At 41.8% G+C, this 18,744-nt stretch overlaps 1 protein-coding gene across 3 annotated transcripts; it reads right to left on the bottom strand.

Moving 5' to 3' along the window:
* Positions 1–3,663: 3,663 nt before the first annotated feature.
* On the bottom strand, positions 3,664–18,527 carry LOC109035737 (uncharacterized). Of its 3 annotated transcripts, none has more exons than XR_002009278.2 (5): positions 18,387–18,527; positions 16,498–16,613; positions 14,544–15,122; positions 6,895–7,967; positions 3,664–3,908 (listed from the first exon to the last, which is right to left on the bottom strand). XR_002009278.2 is itself a non-coding variant. In XM_019049472.2 (4 exons), the coding sequence occupies exons 1-4, from the start codon at positions 18,388–18,390 to the stop codon at positions 7,014–7,016; spliced, it is 1,653 nt and encodes a 550-aa protein (XP_018905017.2). In that variant the 5' UTR covers positions 18,391–18,527; the 3' UTR covers positions 6,440–7,013. The 3 variants fall into 3 exon arrangements, 1 of the variants encoding a protein (XP_018905017.2); XR_011900607.1 differs by having other exon boundaries at positions 16,498–16,608; positions 18,387–18,520; XM_019049472.2 differs by lacking the exon at positions 3,664–3,908 and having other exon boundaries at positions 6,440–7,967.
* Positions 18,528–18,744: the final 217 nt, after the last annotated feature.

The following is an 18,744-nucleotide window of genomic DNA, read 5'->3' as shown; positions in this document are numbered from 1 at the left end:
CGCTCATCAGTCCAGCTGTTTCCTATAGCAGTGGTCCGCAGGGGTTTGCGAACCGCCGAATTTCCTCTATGCCGCGATTCGCTCTCCGCTTCCCCCCCTGCGCCTGCGGGCCGCATCTCCCAGTTTCCCAGTCTCCCTCTCCCACCTCTCTCTGCAGGTGCGTGTTGCGAAAATACGTTATCATTTAACAAAATAAATTACAGGAAAACGATCAGTAAAAAGAACAAAATTTCAATGACAATTTACCGGCACAATTTTCACCAGAAAGGGTTAAAATCGTGTTCTTGCGGCTTCATTTTTTAAAAAGTTTCCGGGGGAGGCCCCCCGAACCCCCCTTTAAGGAAGGGGAGTGAACCTTTCTGAGCCTCCCCCCCCCGTCCTAAAGTTAACACTCCTACCGAACGCCTACCGGATATAGTCACGCCACGCCACTGCTTCATGTAAACTCGTAAATGGATACATACATACCTTGCTATTCTCAGGTCAAGGCCGATTGTATGATCCTGTAAGGGATAATTTCGGCGGCCATCTTGGATTTTGGATTCCCAAGGAGCCGGGGTGATTTTGAATCTTCTTTTGAGTCGCCACCTTGGATATAAGGGTCCATCAGAAATCGGAGTACATTTTTAAGAACATATTTAAACTTTTCGACCAAAAATAAAAAGGAATCGACATACATGTCGACCATAGGAGTCACCTTCACCCATTTCCCCCGTGGCGGCCATTTTTGGAGGCATCTTGAATTTGAGGGTGTTCCTGGGAAGTCCGGGAGCAAATGTAGTCCCGTGGGACCGTTAATGATGCAAGTTGGCGAGATGGCTTGATCTCTTCGGTTTGATGTCCTGAAACAGAATTTAAATGTTGCCAGGCTCAATTTACCCCGGAACACCCTTAAATTCAAGATGGCGCCCAAAATTCCCGCCACAGGGGTGAAGTGGTTGAAAGTGACTCCTATGGTGGACATGTAAGTCGAATCCTTTGTATTCTCGGTCGAAAAGTTCAAATATGTGCTTAAAAATGTACTTCGACTTCTTAAGGACCCGGAAATCCAAGATGGCGGCCATATTTCGCCTCCTGAAAGTCAAACGGGCAAGTGTGCTCCTACATGGCATTAGCGGTATCCTTCATACAATTTTTTGGGCCGTAAAACGAATAGTGATGTTAAAAAATCCTTTGCGCTTCATTCGAGGCCTCAAATTCCAAGAAAGCGGCCAAAATTGCCGAAATTTTGGAGCCATAAATTCTATAATTGCCTCTCATATCATGTGACGTATCGAACCCTATAGGGAAATTATCCCTTACAGGCTCACACAGTTAGCCTTGACCTTAGAATATTAAGATATGTATCCATTTAGAGGTTTATTTGGTCGTAGAATTCATAAATGAAGGTTAAAGTAACCTTCCTTGTACAATTTGCGACATTTTAGTTCTAAGACTTGCTCCTAAAAGGCGTGAAGCGTGTGGATTTAAGAAACATTTCAATTTTACATGTTCAAAAAATTAATTACAACTGCTAACGTCATCGCTTATTCTAATGTATAAGCCCTGATTTCCGATTCACTTATTTGTAGAAAACCTGTGTCAATAGTTCAAAACTTGATTTAATCCTGCGAAACAGCAAATTATCAGCTCCGCCCTTAAAATGTAATTTTTTCAACCATTTTCCCTAGAATCACGAAATAGAAGTAAAAACACTAAAAACGTGACCCGAACTGTGTAAAAAGGTGGCAAAATAGTACTGGGAAATAGTTTAGCAGTTGTAATTAATTTTTTGAACGTGTTAAATTGAAATATTTCTTAAAACCCACACGCTTCACGTTGTTTAGCCGCAAGTCTTAAAACTAAAATGTCGCAAATTGTAGAAGGAAGGTTACTTTAACCTTCATTTATGAATTCTACGACCAAATAAACCTGTGAATGGATACATATCTTGCTATTCTAAGGTCAAGGCTGACTGTATGAGCCTGTAAGGGATAATTTCGGCGGCCTTCTTGGATTTTGGACTTCCCAAAGGGGCCGGGGTGAATTTTGAATTCAAGATTTGGATTCTACGACCAGAAATCTATGGAGTTCGATACGTCACATGATATGAGAAGCTATTATAGAATTTATGGTTCCAAAATTTCGGGATTTTGGCCGCCATCTTGGAATTTGAGCCCTCGAATGAAGCGCAAAGGATTTTTTAACATCATTTTTCGATTTTACGGCCCAAAAAATGGTATGAAGGATACCTCACATGCCATGTAGGAGCACACTTGCCCTCGACTTTCAGGAGGCGTAATTTGGCCGCCATCTTGGATTTCAGGGTCCTTAAGAAGTCGGAGTACATTTTTAAGCACATTTTTGATCTTTTCGACCAAAAATACAAAGAATTCGACATACTTGTCGACCATAGGAGTCACTTTCACCCACTTCCCCCCGTGGCGGCCATTTTGGGAACCATTTTGAATTTGAGGGTGTTCCGGGGAAAATTGAGCCTGGCAACATCCAAATTCTGTTTCAGGACATCAAAATGTAGAGATCAAGCCATCTCGCCAACTTGTATCATTAACGGTCCCACGGGACTACACGTGCTCCCGGACTAGAGCTTTCGCTTCTGTTGACGTAGTCCATTTATTCAGTATCAGTGGAAAAACAAGGATGAAAAAACGGGAAACAAGGCTAAAAATACACAATTTATGAACCCGAGACGCTTCGACTCAAAACTGAGTCATTCAATATTCAGTATGTTTATTCAGTATTCTATGCCACAGAGGAACATGATCAGGAGCAGTCCCAGTCACCTCGCTAATTAGCATGAAAGCCAAGACATTGAACATGAAAGTCACCGCCCTTTTCATTTCATCGAGGCGAAACTGAGTCAATAAGTACTGTTTAGTAAGGAGCTTACTTACTGCGCCCGAAAAAAAGGAAAAAAAGAAAAAGGGAACAAAGAAAGAAAGAATGAACGGAGGAAAGAAAAAGGAAAGACGCATGGATTTGGTAATTATTCTTGATATAATTGACCCAAACTGCATTTTAGATACTTTAAAATTTTGAAAATTTTCTGGGGGTGCCTCACGGACCCCCCTTACGCCCGCCTCCTCCGGTTCGAAGTGTCTGGATCTGCCCACGAACTGATGAAATACTGAAACTGCTGCAAGCGACTAGGTATTGTTGCTCCTAGGTCGCTCACATTGCCTACCAGTTTATTGAAGGCGAACTGTTGAAAATGAATGGGCGCAACATGCCGTAAGATGCTCCTAAGACTGGCACCGATGAGATATTCAAATTGCTGCAAGCATCTAATGCTGCTCGTGAGCCACTCACATTGCCTACCAGCTTACTGGAGGCGATCTAGTGAGAATGAGCGTGGAACAGTTGGAACATCGTGAGTGGATATTCTGAATTGAATGGAATTATTACCTATCAGATCTTAAAACCAAAGTTAGTAATCGACGCTTTATTAACTTGTAGAACTGTTTATGCCTTATTTCAGAGCCTAACATCTCTACGACATTATTTTATAAATACCTCTCGTTTCCAACGATAGTGGAAGAATTGTAGGCAAATATAGTGAAAATATGTTGCTGTTATGAGCGAGCTCAATCTTATATTGAAACGTGTATGAAACGCTCACGAGGGGGGCTGAAAGTGAAAAGTGAAAATAAAGAACAAAAAGAGTTGAGAGGCAAAATATTTTTATTTTAGATTCTCCATTCAAAATAAAATTAAGAGCGTCACTTGCCTTTCCGTTCAAGATCATTTTCAATCAAACAACAAATGAACAAAGTTATGTCTGGTAATGGAAGTGATGCATATAGGTAAGATCTTTGATGAAAATGACGTGCCGTGATCCATACTTTCAAGAATAAAAAAAATCATCGCGTTCACCCAATGCAGATCAGAGCAGGTTATGATTACGCCGTCTGTAATTAAATATGACAGTTAAAAAAAAAAAAAAAAAAAAAAAAAAAAAAAAGCAACAACAACAACAACAACAACGAAGAACATGACTTCATCGTTTCTACGAGGGGTGTCTCAAAAGTAGGATCTCCAAACAAATTAAATTATCAAATTATTATATTATTATGCGCTAGGAAAAATTCGAGACTCTGCCTCATCGGGTGGCTCTCCCCATAAAAAAAGAAAGAAAATATTCAACGTATTTTCTTGAAAACTTCTTTGAATAATCCTTTCCTACACCGTGTGCAAAGTTTTCGGTGAACTTTCAAGCAATAGTATGTTGGTCCAATTCTGAAACACCGTACCCGGAGACACGGGTCATCACAGTTTCATATTCAATAGACGCCGCGCGCCTTTAAGGACACTGTTCCTGATCGCTGACTAGAGATGGGCAAAGAGGTGCCAGTGGTGATGCCTGAGGAGTGAGATTTAGTGACAGTCCTCATCGATGACCCTTACGATATTACTAGCCGTTCTGGGCGCGCTTCGCGCACCCGTCTCGGCTACCGTGGTAAAAATTGGCGATAAGAGCTGCGTTTCAAAATACCATGGGAATTCTTATACCCGGCTAAAGAAGGCTACAGAAAATCATATAGCTGGCTGTAGAATGCGGAGAAAATCATACGGCCGGGCTATACGAAGTGATGAAAAACCATGCAGCCGGGCTATAGTTCCTATAGCCCGGGCTTTACACTTTATCGCCTGGCTGTTGCTTTTTCGCCATCGATTATAAAAGGCTATAAGAAATTGTGTGGAAATTCGTGTGCTTTGGATCTCATTAAGTTTGATACGGAACCACCTTAATATTTACAAAACACACGTTATATTTTCCTTTAATACATATTTTTTTTCATCAATTAAAACGAGAATAATCCATACAGGATGTGCGAACATTTCAAAATCATGAGTTGAAAAACGCTGACTCTGCCAGATTAAATATTAGAGCCTAACACAAAGCGGATCGGCGACGCACTAGCGCCTACAAACCTAACGGGGATACTTCACGCATTGCGCAACGCGTGAAGTATCCCTGTTAGGTTTGTAGGCGCCAATGCGCGTTCCGCGCTGGCTGCCCGCCTGCCGCACCGCAGCATGCCACGGCGCTTGAAGCAACTATTTCACACCAGAGCTATTGCACAGTATCATACGAAACTGAAGGCGCTCTAATATATTAGGAATGGCAGGCATTCATCAAAAGTACGAAGCTTTCCTCGCAAAATAAATCAAGATACTACGGCCCAAAAAGATAGCAGTGGTCCAAACACTCACCAACTCCTAGATCCGGAATTAGTGACGTTTAGCATACACTTTATCGCCTGGCTGTGAGTTGCTTAATCGCCATTGGCTATAAAAGGCTATAAGAAATTGTGTAGTCGGCTATATATATAGAAGCTATCGGAAATCTTACAGCCGGCAGTAGGTCTATGGTATTTTGGAACACAATTCTACTGCCAATTTTTACCACGGTAGCCAAGGGGCTGCGCCCCCTGAACCCTCGCGTAGCGAGTGACATACGATTCGCTCCGCGAACTCTTTTTCTGAGTAGTTGGACATTTGATCACTACGATCACTTTGATATTACCTCGTATGATGTACCTATATGTTACGGGCATATCCCGTTTCCGGGCAGATCCAGTTGCGCCCGGGCACACTTAGGTTAGCCCGGGCGGATCTAGATCTGCCCGTTTTCTGTGGGCAGATCTAGGAGCTGCCCGGGCGGATCTAGATCTGCCCGCCCGACGGGATGTGCCCGTAACATATACATTTTGGAGACTCTCAAGACAAAAATTATTTTGTCACAGAACCTTGATACCGGAGCGTCCCATCATTTTCACATTAATAACTTTGTGGAGATGAAGCAATGATGGGGATCGCTCATTTCTTCAAAAACGCATTTGACTTTGACATCAGTCCCATCGGGTAGGCAAATGACAACCACAGATCTCCTTCCGCGATTTGACTCGCTGAAGTAGCAAAAGTTCATCTTTACTTCCTAAGAAGATTATCGGTGGCGCAGGGGTCTAAAAACCGCTCAACGATAGTATAGTTCGGGTTCCGAATCGCTATAAGCCCACTTGTGTTTTATTCTTATAGTTTCATTGTATATGAATTTCTCTCATGTTTTTGTTTCATTCTATCTGAATGAATCAGTAATTATATCCTCAGTTCATTTCCTTCCCCTTTCATTTTTTCCTTTTTTGTAGCATCTGTGTCCATTTACAATTATTATTTTAAAATAGCTTTCCCGTGTATACATTTGATGCTTCATATACGGAACCAATTTGTTTTAATGACATTTCCGGCTAAATCATGGGTTTTCCCAGGAAGGCAGCCTCTCGTCCCTCCCAGACTCTCCGCCAGAAAAGTTGCTTTTTCGGCACTCTTCCCAGTTCAAACCCATGTAAAATGTTCACATTTATCGCAAAATCTGGCAACCCTTCGAGTGGAATAGAAAAAATTGGAATAATCGACAAAAAGGCTGAATCCTTCGAAGTTTATATAAATGATGATAATACTGGGCAGTTGCTTAGTTCTCTACATCGATTGCCGAAGTGCGAAACCATGTACCTACCTCCGTTGCGATGTTTCAAAATCTCCGCTACTATTTTATTTTTCCGAAGAAAAACAATAAGCCAAACAAGATTTATATCTTGAAATTTATACAGAATATTCCGAAAAAGAAAATAGAAATCAAGGAAGTTTTCAAGAGATTATGGTGAGACTAGTTTAGCAAAGAAAAAATAAAATATGACGGGAAATCTGCAACGTCGCAATCGGAGGTGCGTGGCTCCGCAGGCAGGCAATCAATCTCTCCATGGTTTTCATACTATTCATTCAAAGAGATAGGCCACTACTTTTGACACCTTTGAATTGAAATACCTATCCATCGCAATGCCTATCCATCGCATCTTTCAGAGAGCTGTTTCCGCGCAGCACTACACAACTCACCTCGGTTCTCGTAATGTAATGAGTATGTTTTAAGTTAGCTGTAGAGGAAGGATGGCGCCTCCCTTACTTCCGTTACTCCATCTCCGTATTAGAGTAGGTAGAGGTCATATGATTGAAAGTCATGGGGTGAGGACGTTGACTGTTAAGTTGGTGACTCTGCCATCTCCGACGAGGGAGTAACGAAGGCAGTTGGGGAGCTTCTCGAAGAAGACAAGACACGTGCCAACGAAGGTGCCATCATCAAGGAAGAGCTCAAACGTGGATTTATCGAAGATTGCATGGAGGTCGATGTTAGTGGTGCCGGGTATAACGGCAACCGACATCTTGTCGGTGAAGAAGCGCTGTGAAAACCCGAAAGTTCTACCGCGATCGATCCATGCCTGGCCGGCGTTGGCGTCGTAGCCCCAGACCAACTGCTCGTGGTTTTCGCTGAGGAGGGAGAAACTAATCCGACTCCGAGGCCCCAACTCCACGATCGCGTGGATCTCCAAGGCTTTGTCGCCAGGGACGGAGCACGACTCGGCACCCACGGGGACCTCCCGCCGATAGAGGTTCTCCAGTCCGACAGGTTTCTGCGTTAGGAAGTACTTGAAGTCCTCCGTATATCGGAGGCCGAAACCACGGGCAAGCGTCATGACCCCGCGCCAATCGCCGGTCGGCGTGAAGTTGGCGTACTGCCAGTTGCTGAGCCACGCGATGCCCAGCGGGGCCCGCGCGTTCGAGTAGGTCTGCAGGGCGTAGAAGTCCTTGCCGAAGTCGACGAACTTGGTCTCGTAGTAGTCGGGGGTGAAGGTTGTCCCGTCGAAGTCGCCGACGAAATACTGGGTGCCGCTTCCGCCGAGCGGGGAGCCGGGGTTGATGGAGATGGCGAGGACCCATTTGTAGTGACCGTCTTCGGTGGGGACCCGCATCAAGTTCGGGCACTCGTAGTCGATCCCGAGGATCCCGGCCGGGCCGAAGCTGCTCAGCTCCCTCCAGTTGACCAGGTCGCGCGAACCGTATATAAGGACTTGATGCTTCCGCGCCTTCACGACCGTCATTTTATACTCATGAGTCCTTTCGTCCCAGAAAACCTGAAGGCAAAGCAAGACAGTTGTTATCAAGAGCAGGATGGAGGAGGGGAGAGGAGAGAGAAAAAAAGGAAACTCATCCCGAACACTGCAAATGAAAGGATGGTAGAAGGAAGCGGGGTCCATTCTATTTTGAGGGAAAGTCGAAGCCCCCAAAGGGGTCTGGGAGGCTTGCCTCTCCCTAACTTAACAAGGAGTCCCTAGAGGTCCACACTCTGGAAAATTTTGAAACTTTGCAACTGAAAAACTCATTTTCCTGGCAATTTAAGCGAAAAATATTTGCGTTTCCTAGACCGTAAATAGATGCATAATTTTTGAAGAGTTTTTGGTGTAAAATACGAGATCGAAAATTTTAAGTGACAGCAGCAATAAGTCGAGAAAATTACCAAAAATGGGCGGCATGTAATGGTTATTAGAAGATATCAAAGGAACACAGTGAATCCAAGCTCGAGTTTTTTTTCCAACGCGTAGGTTGATTTCAATGCCTATTAATTCGACTTACGTTGTGCACTAATAATTTTTTTTTCTTTTGTTTTTTTGTTTTCTTTTCCAGCGAGCGGGAGGTTTGAATTTAATGTTTATGATGTGAGCTACAAACGATGAATAAATCAAACAAATTAATCAATTAATCAAAAATTCATCGAACAGGAGCCGACATAGTATTTTAGGCTTCGTCCGCCATCTTTGATTTGAGAATTTTTAAAACTTGACTAAAAATTCGAGTTTCCCGTCGAAAAGTACCCCTGCTCCCGCGGTTCACAAAGCTCTATAACGAACAGAAACCAAGATAGAATTTTAGGCCACATCCAACAACTTGGAGTTGAGAATTTAAAAAAAAATTGACTAAAAATTCGAGTTTCCCGTTGAAAAACACCATATAATACCGCGTTTCACAAGACCCGAACAAACAGAAACCGAGATAGCATTTTAGCCCACGTCCGCCATCTTGGATTTGAGAATCTTAAAAATTGACTAAAAATTCGAGTTTCACGTCGAAAAATACCTCCTAACACCGAATTTCAGAAAAATCCAGCGAACAGGAGCCGAGATAGCATTTTAAGCCACTTTCAGTCATTTCGGATTTTCGAATTTTGAATTTTTTGAATTTTGACAGATTTTGATTTAAAACGCATAATACTCCAAATGGAAGCTCAGGTTCGGATTCCTCGTAAAAAATCGATGCGATTTCATGTATCATACCCTGGCACCGAGTTTCACAAAAATCCATCGAACAGGAGCCGAGATAGCATTTTTAGCCACGTGCCCACGTCCGTCATTTTGGATTTTTGAAGTTGGAAAATGTGACTTAAGACGCGTGATACCCAAAATCGAAGCTCAGATTCGGATTCCTCGTTAAAAATCGATGCAATTTCATGTATCATACCCGAGCATAGCGTGGAGGAAAGAGACGTAACGTAGGCATACTGATTCGAGCATATGAATCCAACGTGGCAACATGGGTAGTGCTCAGTGGGTCAGCGGAGGAGGAAGAATAAGAATTTATCGTGAGGAATTCCTCGGGACGAAACCGAACGCTTATAGCGCCGGCGCCTCCCCGTTCGGTTGCATCTCGGGCGACCGGCGCGGCGGCGCGGCGCGGCGGTGTAGTTCAAAGAGACAGAATCTATACGCGTCGTTAAACCTTTTTCCTTCACGCTATTCTAACATATGATACATGAAATCTCATCAATTTTTCACGAGTAATCCGAATCTGAGCTTAGATTTTGGATATTACGCGTTTCAATCTATTTAAAATCGTAGGAGAAATTACAGAATTGTCCTTGAAAATTGATCACCCATTAGTGTTTTTATACGTCATTAAACCTCTTTCCTTCACGCTATTCTAACATATAATGCATGAAATCGCATCAGTTTTTCACGAGGAATCTGAATCTGAGCTTAGATTTTGGATATTACGCGTTTTAATCTATTTAAAATCGTAGGAGAAATTACAGAATTGTCCTTGAAAATTGATCACACATTAGTGTTTTTTACCCCGTTTTTCTTCTGCGTTCACGTAATGAAATTAGACCAACAGTTGACTCATCAACTAGTCTAGCCTAATCCCCCAGAATCGGTCTAAAGGGCAAACGATTTTATCGAATAAGATGTGCGGTCCTAGTTTCCGGGCAATTGCGATTTGATGGAAGCTGCGATGAGGAGAAACGGAAGATATGCGAAACTCGGGCGGATATTAAGTGAAAAACGAGGAAGGGGAAAGCCTTTCTTCCCGAAAAATTTGTGCTCGGGCCAACTTATGTGGTCACTGGAGCATTGTATAGGAGGTTGCGGGAAACTATTTTTTTGCAGCAACAACCAATTGGATTGCATTTTGCAAAAAGGAACTAAGAGCATTTCAATGTTGCTATGGGATTGTGCAACTTTGGTACAACAACCAAGGTACATTCTTTGCAAAAATTAAACTTTACCACGGTAATTTTCGTCTTGAATTCATAGTTTATTGGGAGTAGAGGTGAAACTAGTTTAGATGATCGTTTATGTTTGCAAGGTATAAAAGTTGCACAATCTTAGCGACATTGGAATACTCTTGGTTCCTTTTTGCAAGATACAATCGAAGTATTAAAATAGTTCTAATCATAATCTTGGCTTGTATAAGTATTTTTTCAAGGTGAGCTATTCTCTTGATAATAGATGTATAAATGTTAGTTTTATTTCAAAATGAAGTTTTTAATTTAGTCAAAGGCGACAAGTTTTCTTGGATTCAAAAATTCCCCGAATTTTCAGATGTTGAAAAAACAATCCCTGGTTGGATTTTCAGTGTTTTTTTTGGCATGGTTTCCGATAAAAACTCTAATCACGGATAGTTCTTAAAGCGGATCCAGGGCCGGATGTAGCGGGTGGCTATATGGGCCGCGGCCCAAGGCGGCAAATTTTGCAATTTTTTTAAATATAGGCTGAGAAAAAAATCGGATTCAGAAAAAAAATTACAATCTAGAAAAGACGAAAAAATCTCTCATTTTCTGAGAGTATAGACATTTCTAATTTTTCGTCTTTCGGTGATTCAAAAGATAGCACCTTTAATTAGTCGAGTTAAGAGAGAAACCAAACACGCAATTTGGCCTAGAGTGGCGCGGCGCAGAGAGCAATAATGACGAGGACTTGGGATGAAAAGGAGTAGCCCTCGGTGCGGCGGTTGGCATGTAACACATATTAGCGCCTACAAGATTGCATGAATACTTCACGCATTGCGTCAAATACAGTGCGGTCAGCGTGAAACGCATAGCGCCTTAAGGCTGCATGAATACTTCGCGCATTGCGTCACCTGCAAAAATGGGTGAAAATCGGGGACTTTGCCCCCCCCCCCCCCACAACTCGAAAACGGTGCGTATACTCAATCTGAAATTTTAGTATGTGTAAAGGGTCACCCTAAGGATGAAAAAAAACCTCACTTCGACCCCAATTTCGAGGGCCCAAAAATGGGCCACTTTGTGCATGGCTCTTTCCGAAGTACGTTCAACGTGCTCCGAGTGAAATTTTGTTGAGAAAACATGTACTATAATTGATTTGTTACTCTGTCTTGCGGTCCATTCTAAGCAATATATTGATGGCCAAAGTATGCGACATTATGCATCTCCATTTGTGACGTTGCAAACTTCCTATCATACTTCATTCCTTATTTGGAATTCTGGTCAACGTAATTTCTTGAAAACTGCCTTGATTTTCTCTCTTTGCTAGCAGAGTATTCTGCATACATTTCAATTTATAAGCATTTCTTAGTTCTCTCCGAGAGAATTAAATAAGAGCTGAAATTTTGATACACCGCGATGGAGATACGTATTCTTGCAAGTACCAGGGCCGGATTTACCAACTTGCCGCCAATGACCCGCCTGTATTTAGCCGCCCCCTTCTTATTCGTTTTGAGACATTAATAAAAACCATCAAGTGAACGTGCCGGAGGGGGAAGGGTGCAAAAGACGCGTTCACTCGTGTTGGACACATTTTTTGCGTAAGCCCTGTCAACACTACTAGCAATAGTTCACGGAACTTTGCGCGAAAGTTCAGTTCCGTAAACATATCTCTGTGTGGACAAGGCCTTTCATTTGTAAGAAATGAACTGAAAAATTTTAAAAGAACAAACATAAATGTGGTTTAATAATTTTAACTTCCGCCGCCCCGCCGCCCCGCCGCCCCGCCGCCCCGCCCCGCCCACGCTGACCGCACTGTGTTTGGCGCGACGCGCGATGCGTGAAGTATTCCTACAGCCTTGTAGGAGCTATGCATCGTCCGCCGACCGCTGCTGACTGCACTGTGCTTGACGCAATGCGTGAAGTATTCATACTCTCATGTAGGCGCTAACATGTGTTACATGCCGATCGCCGCGCCGCGCCGAGGGCCTCTCCTTTTCATCTCAAGTCCTCGTCATCATTGCTCTCTGCGCCGCGCCGCTCCAAAATTGCGTGTTTGGCTTCTTTTTTAACTCGACTAATGGGTCTTTTGTACCATTTTTTTTATTGCTTTTAATCAAAAGAACTAAGACTTCTAATGTCACAGGAATTTTTCCGAAGTTTTTTTATCAACAGAAACTCCCAAAAAATCAATTTAAGAACGCCTCAAAATTCGAATTTTTAAAACGGTCACTTTAGCGCGGTAACGGATCCGGTACCCTCGTTACGTCACATCGCATGACAAACGTGGTCTTTTCATCACTTACTTAAAATGTATTTTCCCATGAGGAATTGGCAGTCGATTTTCAACTGCAAATATCGAGTCCATCGATGATTTTTTGCACAAAATAGAATTCAGAAATGGATTCCTTGGAAGTTTAAATGGTTTAAACCTTCATTAGATAAATAAGAATCGACGGCCGATAAACCATATTTTAAAGGAAGACTGTAGACAATGGGCGATTGTTTACAACTGCCACAGTGATAACAGACATGGACAATAGCTCAATATTTAGCCATTTTCATGAGTTTTTACTTTTTTGTCACTATTTGAAGGTAAGTTTCTTTTGTAAATCAATTGTTTAGTGCCTATTAGGGTCATGATAAAAGCTGTAAAGGTACTCATTTTTACTTATTAAGTCTGAACACGCTCCGGCAGTCCAACGCTCAAACCTAGGTGCAGCGAGTAGTTGTTATTTCTTAATATTTCACCCTTCAATGTTTCACTGAAGAACCAAAATGATAGTATCAATCATTGATGAGAGAAAACAATTACCACTGACAATACTGATGAGATGAGGAGACCGGTATGTTTATGATGGAGGCGAGGAAAGTAGACGTAGGATCCTTCTTCGGTTACCAGACTTATCATTAAATTTTTCCGCATAGTGTTACTTACATTAAAAACACACTGGATTTTAAAGCAACACAAGTGTATAAAACGTGAGAACGTTCTGAATGATATTCAGATGTTTGTTGAAGAGTTAAGAATGATTTACACCCATTGAGAGAACATCCATGATGGTTTGAGCGTTGGACTGCCGGAGTGTGTTCTGAATTAATAATTAACAATGTATAGCGTTACAGCTTTTAACTTGCTGCGTGATAACGCACGGCCACATGCTGCAGCAAATACTAAATCTTTTCTAAATAAGTTTAGATGGGAAATTATCCCACACACTTCGTATTCACCAGATCTCGCGCTCATTGATTATCATCCGTTTAAGAAGTGATGATGATATCAAAAACGCTGTTAATTTATAGCTTAAAAGGCAGCCGACTGAGTTCGGTGCACAGGGAATTAAAAAGCTATAGTAGGTATCGCGAATCACAAATGCTTAAACATCGGAGGGGGCCATGTCGAAAATAAGGTAAGATTCGAATGGTGAGTTATTTAATGAAAGTTACTTTTACTGAGCGAAAAATGCATGATGCTCCGATACTGCAATAATTTGGAGCCGCGGAGCGAGAAGCGGTGCATGCGGGAAAAGCTCAATATCTTGGCAATCATTGATTCAAATGCAAAAAAACAAGAGTTTGTTGGAAAGCTGAAAACGTTTCTTATAAGCACGTTTTTACAGATTTGTTTCTAGCTATACCCCGCTAGAAATGATGAGTAGGCTATTCAGAACTTGCCAACTCTTATGAGTAGAACTTTCTACTTAAATATGAGCAGAAATCCTACTCATATGAGTAGAAATTCTACTCATACCATTAGAATATTCTATTCATAAGGATAGAAAAGTTCAACTCATATGAATTCAATTTTTTTTATTTTTCAGAAGTGCTGTTTCTGACCAGGAGACACTGACATAATAATATTATGTATGTTTGAAAAATAAAAACATTTTTTTCTTATGATTTATTTGATGCGGTGACTGGTTTCTGAGATATCGGACACGGTAGATTCAACCCTGAACTCATGCGAGTTGAAAGCTCTAGTAATATGAGATGGAATCTCTAGTCGTAGAAATTGGCGAAAACTGGATGGAAAAATTCTGCTCAAATGAGTTTAATTCTATTCATATTTAAGTAGAAATTCTATTCATATGAATTGAAATTTAATTCACCTGACTTCGATGTTCTACTCATTTGTACTCACCACTTTTAGCAGGGCAATACTTTTGGAGAAATTAAATAGAGAAACTTACTTTTGGAACGACCCTCGTATTACCTGTGGGTCCCGAAAGGAGTCGGAATTGCGGTCGAGCACAGGGTTACCCTTGTACTCCTGAAAAGTGCGACCATTATCTGAACTGAAGGCCAACTCCTGCGCCTGCTTCGTTTCGGATGCGCGAGTGTAGATGGCTGCAATGAGGGAGTTGTTGAAGATGACGGCGCTGCCACTGAAGGCCTGGCCGGCGGCGGTCTCGTTGATCGCCACAGGGAGGGTGACCCAACGGACGAGGTCGCCGCTCACCGCGTGGCCCCAGTGGACGTTGCCGATGATCGGGGCGTAGGGATCGTACTGATAGAACAGGTGAAATTCGTGGTCCTTGATGACGAGGCCGTTGGGGTCGTTCATGAACCCGGAGGGTGGGGAATAATGGATGGTCGGTCGATACTTGGAGGGGTCTCCCAGGTAGGACGCCAGGACGGAGGGCCACAGGCACAGGGCGAGTCCGACCCCGACCACGGTGGCCAGCCCAGGGTATCTGCGTTTCCAACGATGACCATCGACTCGATGACGTGGCGGAGGCTCATTGGATGCTGGACGCACATCGCTCGGATGTCGTGGAAGGGCATTCCAACTCTGTGGAGAATGGAGATAGTGAGTTAGTCACGACAAAACGAGTTCGGACAATAATAAGAATTAAAGGATCCTTCCCTATCGTATCCCCATAGTTTGTATCCGAGAGACTCGTGTTAAGCCACATATCATTATTGACAAGTAGATCGCGTCAAGCAGAAAGGAATCAAGCCACGTCAGATGTTGCCAAAACTCGGCAATTTAATATTTTACATGAAAACGGTTATATGCAGATTTTTTTTGCAAATTTCACCCTGGCGCGCCACACATTTCTGCGTGCACTGCTTTATGAGTTAGACTTACCAGAACGCCTTCCATTCCTTCATATGCAACACGCACGTCCATAGAGTAGGATTAGTTGTATGAAAGCGTTATTATCAACGTATTTGAAATAATATAGAATGCGTCGCTCGTGGTGATTGAGACATTAGCACGGAAAGTCCCGCCACGTCTTATCCTACTCGAGCACCCTTTAAAAATTTGAATCTAAAAATCAGCCCATTTAAAAATGCTAATAATTTGAAGTTCATAGGTTAAAAATTAATATTAATCGATCTTTTTTCTTATTTTCTGGGGCACAATTCCCTTCACTTGATGTTACTCGGGGATTGACAGTGTTGTTGAGATTACGATCAGCGATCAGTCGTGAGAAAAGCATTGGAACGTTGTGGTGAGTTTCACAGACCACTCGTGCTAGGCTTTTTTCGGTTATTTAGACCGCGTATAGCAGAAAAGAACCAAGCTGCATCAGCTATTGCCAAAGATTGGGCAATTTAATTTTTTACAAGAGATCGTTTGCGCGGTTGAAAATTTTAAAGAAACGGTTTGCTTCGTGCTATGTAGAAAATTCACTGGAATTCGCACAAAAATCTGCACAACCGTTTTTATGTAAAAAACTAAATTGCCCAAATAAATTTAGTAATAGGTGATGTGACTCAGTAGCTTTCTGTTTAACGCGATCCATTTTAGGTCGGATGATGTTTGGAACGACGGGGAAGTCAAATAGGAAATGGCTCCCAGAAATCGGACTTTCGTGGATTTAAAGTGTCGTAATTCCCCATCGCGGATTCATACCATATGAAACCCTCGGTTCCGAACATCAACGGACCTAAAATTACCGAGAAAAAAGTCTGACAAGGGTGATCTGGGACACTTTGTATATAATTAGCAACGCTTTATAACGGCTGATCGATAGATCGTAAAATCAACAACGCAGTCTACATTTATCGAGAAACGGCGTGGGGGCATACAAAGTTAGACACAAATATACATTAATCGATTCTCCTCTCAGTCAAGATATTGCAGCATGGACAAAGAAAAAGACAGGAGAGGGGGGGGGGAGGAGAATACATTCTTAAATTTACTCCCATAATCCTACCTGAATGATTAGGGAATCCTTGATTTGAAAATTTAATTCTTTTTCATTGTTTCGGCATTCCTCCACCAGCATTTTTCGACATTGCTTTCCTTGTTTCAGAATATCGGCCAACTGAACTGAAACCAGGAAAAATTTAGAATCATCAGAACAAAACTCTATATAGGTAATAAGACAATATGCTGATGCACAGGGAATAAGAAGCCTCTCTTTTATTTTATTTCACATTAAACCTCAAGTAGTAAAATTAAAATAGGTAACGATGAAGCAAGAGCTCCACCCTTCGCCACGCTAAAACATAGAACATTTAATTTTTGTTAATAAATAAATTACCTGTAACTAGTGCTTTACTCCCATTTTTCATATTATTTTACTACCTGTTCGCCTTATACATATCGACGGTGAAAGTACCAGACCACGTATCTCGGTTTGCGACGTCGCAGACTCGACGTCAATTCTTGAAAACCTCAGTGATCTTTCTTCTCAGTGCGAAAAAAATTATGTGAAAACTTCAAGGAATGATATTGAACTGTTCTCCTCCAAAAAATTAAAATGAGAGCGGAGATTTCTAAACACCGCCATCGCGATACGTGGTCTGATAGTTTCACCATCGACATATCGCTCTAATTTTTTTCCATCAGATGGAATGATTCGAAAATCACGCACAGAGATGATGTAGTATCGTAGCGGTCACGTAGATAGAGCGCGTAATTATTCTCGGAGACACGAGTTGTAAAATCTATCAATTTTTGGTTTGTTTTGATGAGAAAATGAACTTCGTCCATAACCGGGCCACTATGTAGGGAAGGCCTTGTCAAATTCTTGACCGATGAGTCGAATTCAGCAGTACTTCTTTCTTAGAATATGCAAGAAATAAAATGACGGCAGAGCACGGAGGCATTGCTCAGTATCTCGGTCAATACCTATGTCTAGAGGCAACTATTCGTGCTTAATGGATGTCCGTGTTGCATCTCCGGAAAAATGAAGGCACTTAGGAGTAGCGGAATGGCTTAGCGTGACACTAAAATATATCCAAGGTGAAACTACCAAACCACGTATCTCGTTTGCAGTGTTTTAAAATCTCCGCTATTACATTACTTTTTTTAAGGAGAACAAATCAAAATCATTCATAGACTTTTACTCACACGGAGAAGAAAAATTATTCAAGCTTTAAAAAATTGACGTCAAGTAACTTTTAGTTTAAAAAACCTAGACTATATGGCAGGAAGTCTGCATCGTCGCAGACCAAGATACAAGGTTTGGGATTTTCGATGTCGACATGCTATTACTGCATAGCATCTAGCAAGAGGCGTAAAAGTAAGGCTGTAGGTATATGGTACCCTCTTATACAACTGTGAGATGTTCATTATCATACGACGTTAGACTACCTCTGACCAAATGCCTATTTGTCCTTTGAAAAAGTGTAAGGATCTTGCGCGACTAGATAGTATTCAGGTTTCTCAAAAAGATAAGCGGCTTAGTTATATTCGATAATTTATGTCATGAGATTGGCATATTTTCCTAAAATTTCGTTCAAATTGGCGTTTCTGCTTAAGGAAGGGAGTTTGAAAATTTTAGTGCACTATCTATAAGAACATAATGCTTGATATTTTGGCTCTATAGGTATTAACAGCATTAGATTGCTTACAGTTCACATTTTCTCATAAACAAAAATACCGAAATGATTTCATACTTTCATTACACAACGATTCAACCCATGTGCCGTAAAAACTTCGAGCGCTTAAGTTTCCGATTTTCGTCCAAGTAATGATAACGACCTAGTATTTACCAGGAAAAATTCACATCCTGTAATGTTATGATTTGCCAGGAAAGACTTATTTGTAGGTAGTTCAGGAAAAGCATTAGTTCGATAGTTGAAGGAAGTAACTCACGCATAGCAGGAGTAAGACGATAGTGCTCGCTTAATGTCCCAGGAGAGTGTGGCGATAGCAACGGTGAAATTTCCACTTCGCAACGCTTATTAAATTTGCGTATTTCGTTGGGTGCTCTGTGTCGTCACGCCGAACTTGATTTGTGTGGGTATCGCCAGTTCCACTTGCTTTAAATCAGATTTTCCCTTTCCCCGCGCGTGGTCAGAAGCACTTGATAAATTCCAAGTATCCAGATAACATACGTCGCGGAAACATCTTCGCCAGGAATTTCAATAATAACAACATTCTAACTGTCTACATTTCTCTCTACGTCATTCATGTTTAATCATACTTTACCCCGCTCATCTGGTAGTATTCG

Source organism: Bemisia tabaci, chromosome 1, assembly GCF_918797505.1.
Source record: "Bemisia tabaci chromosome 1, PGI_BMITA_v3".
In the NCBI taxonomy this organism is placed as follows: Eukaryota; Metazoa; Arthropoda; class Insecta; order Hemiptera; family Aleyrodidae; genus Bemisia; species Bemisia tabaci.
The sequence above is the reverse complement of the archived record's forward strand: the minus strand, read 5'-3'. Positions and strand labels throughout refer to the sequence as shown.

Bases quoted from the DNA above. Each gene is read 5' to 3' on its own strand.
- LOC109035737 (XM_019049472.2), bottom strand. The intron at 15,123-16,497 runs GTAGGATTATGG...CATTCTCCACAG, and splicing joins AGGATTCCCTAATCATTCAG to AGTTGGAATGCCCTTCCACG. The intron at 7,968-14,543 runs GTAATACGAGGG...CTTTGCCTTCAG, and splicing joins ACTCCTTTCGGGACCCACAG to GTTTTCTGGGACGAAAGGAC.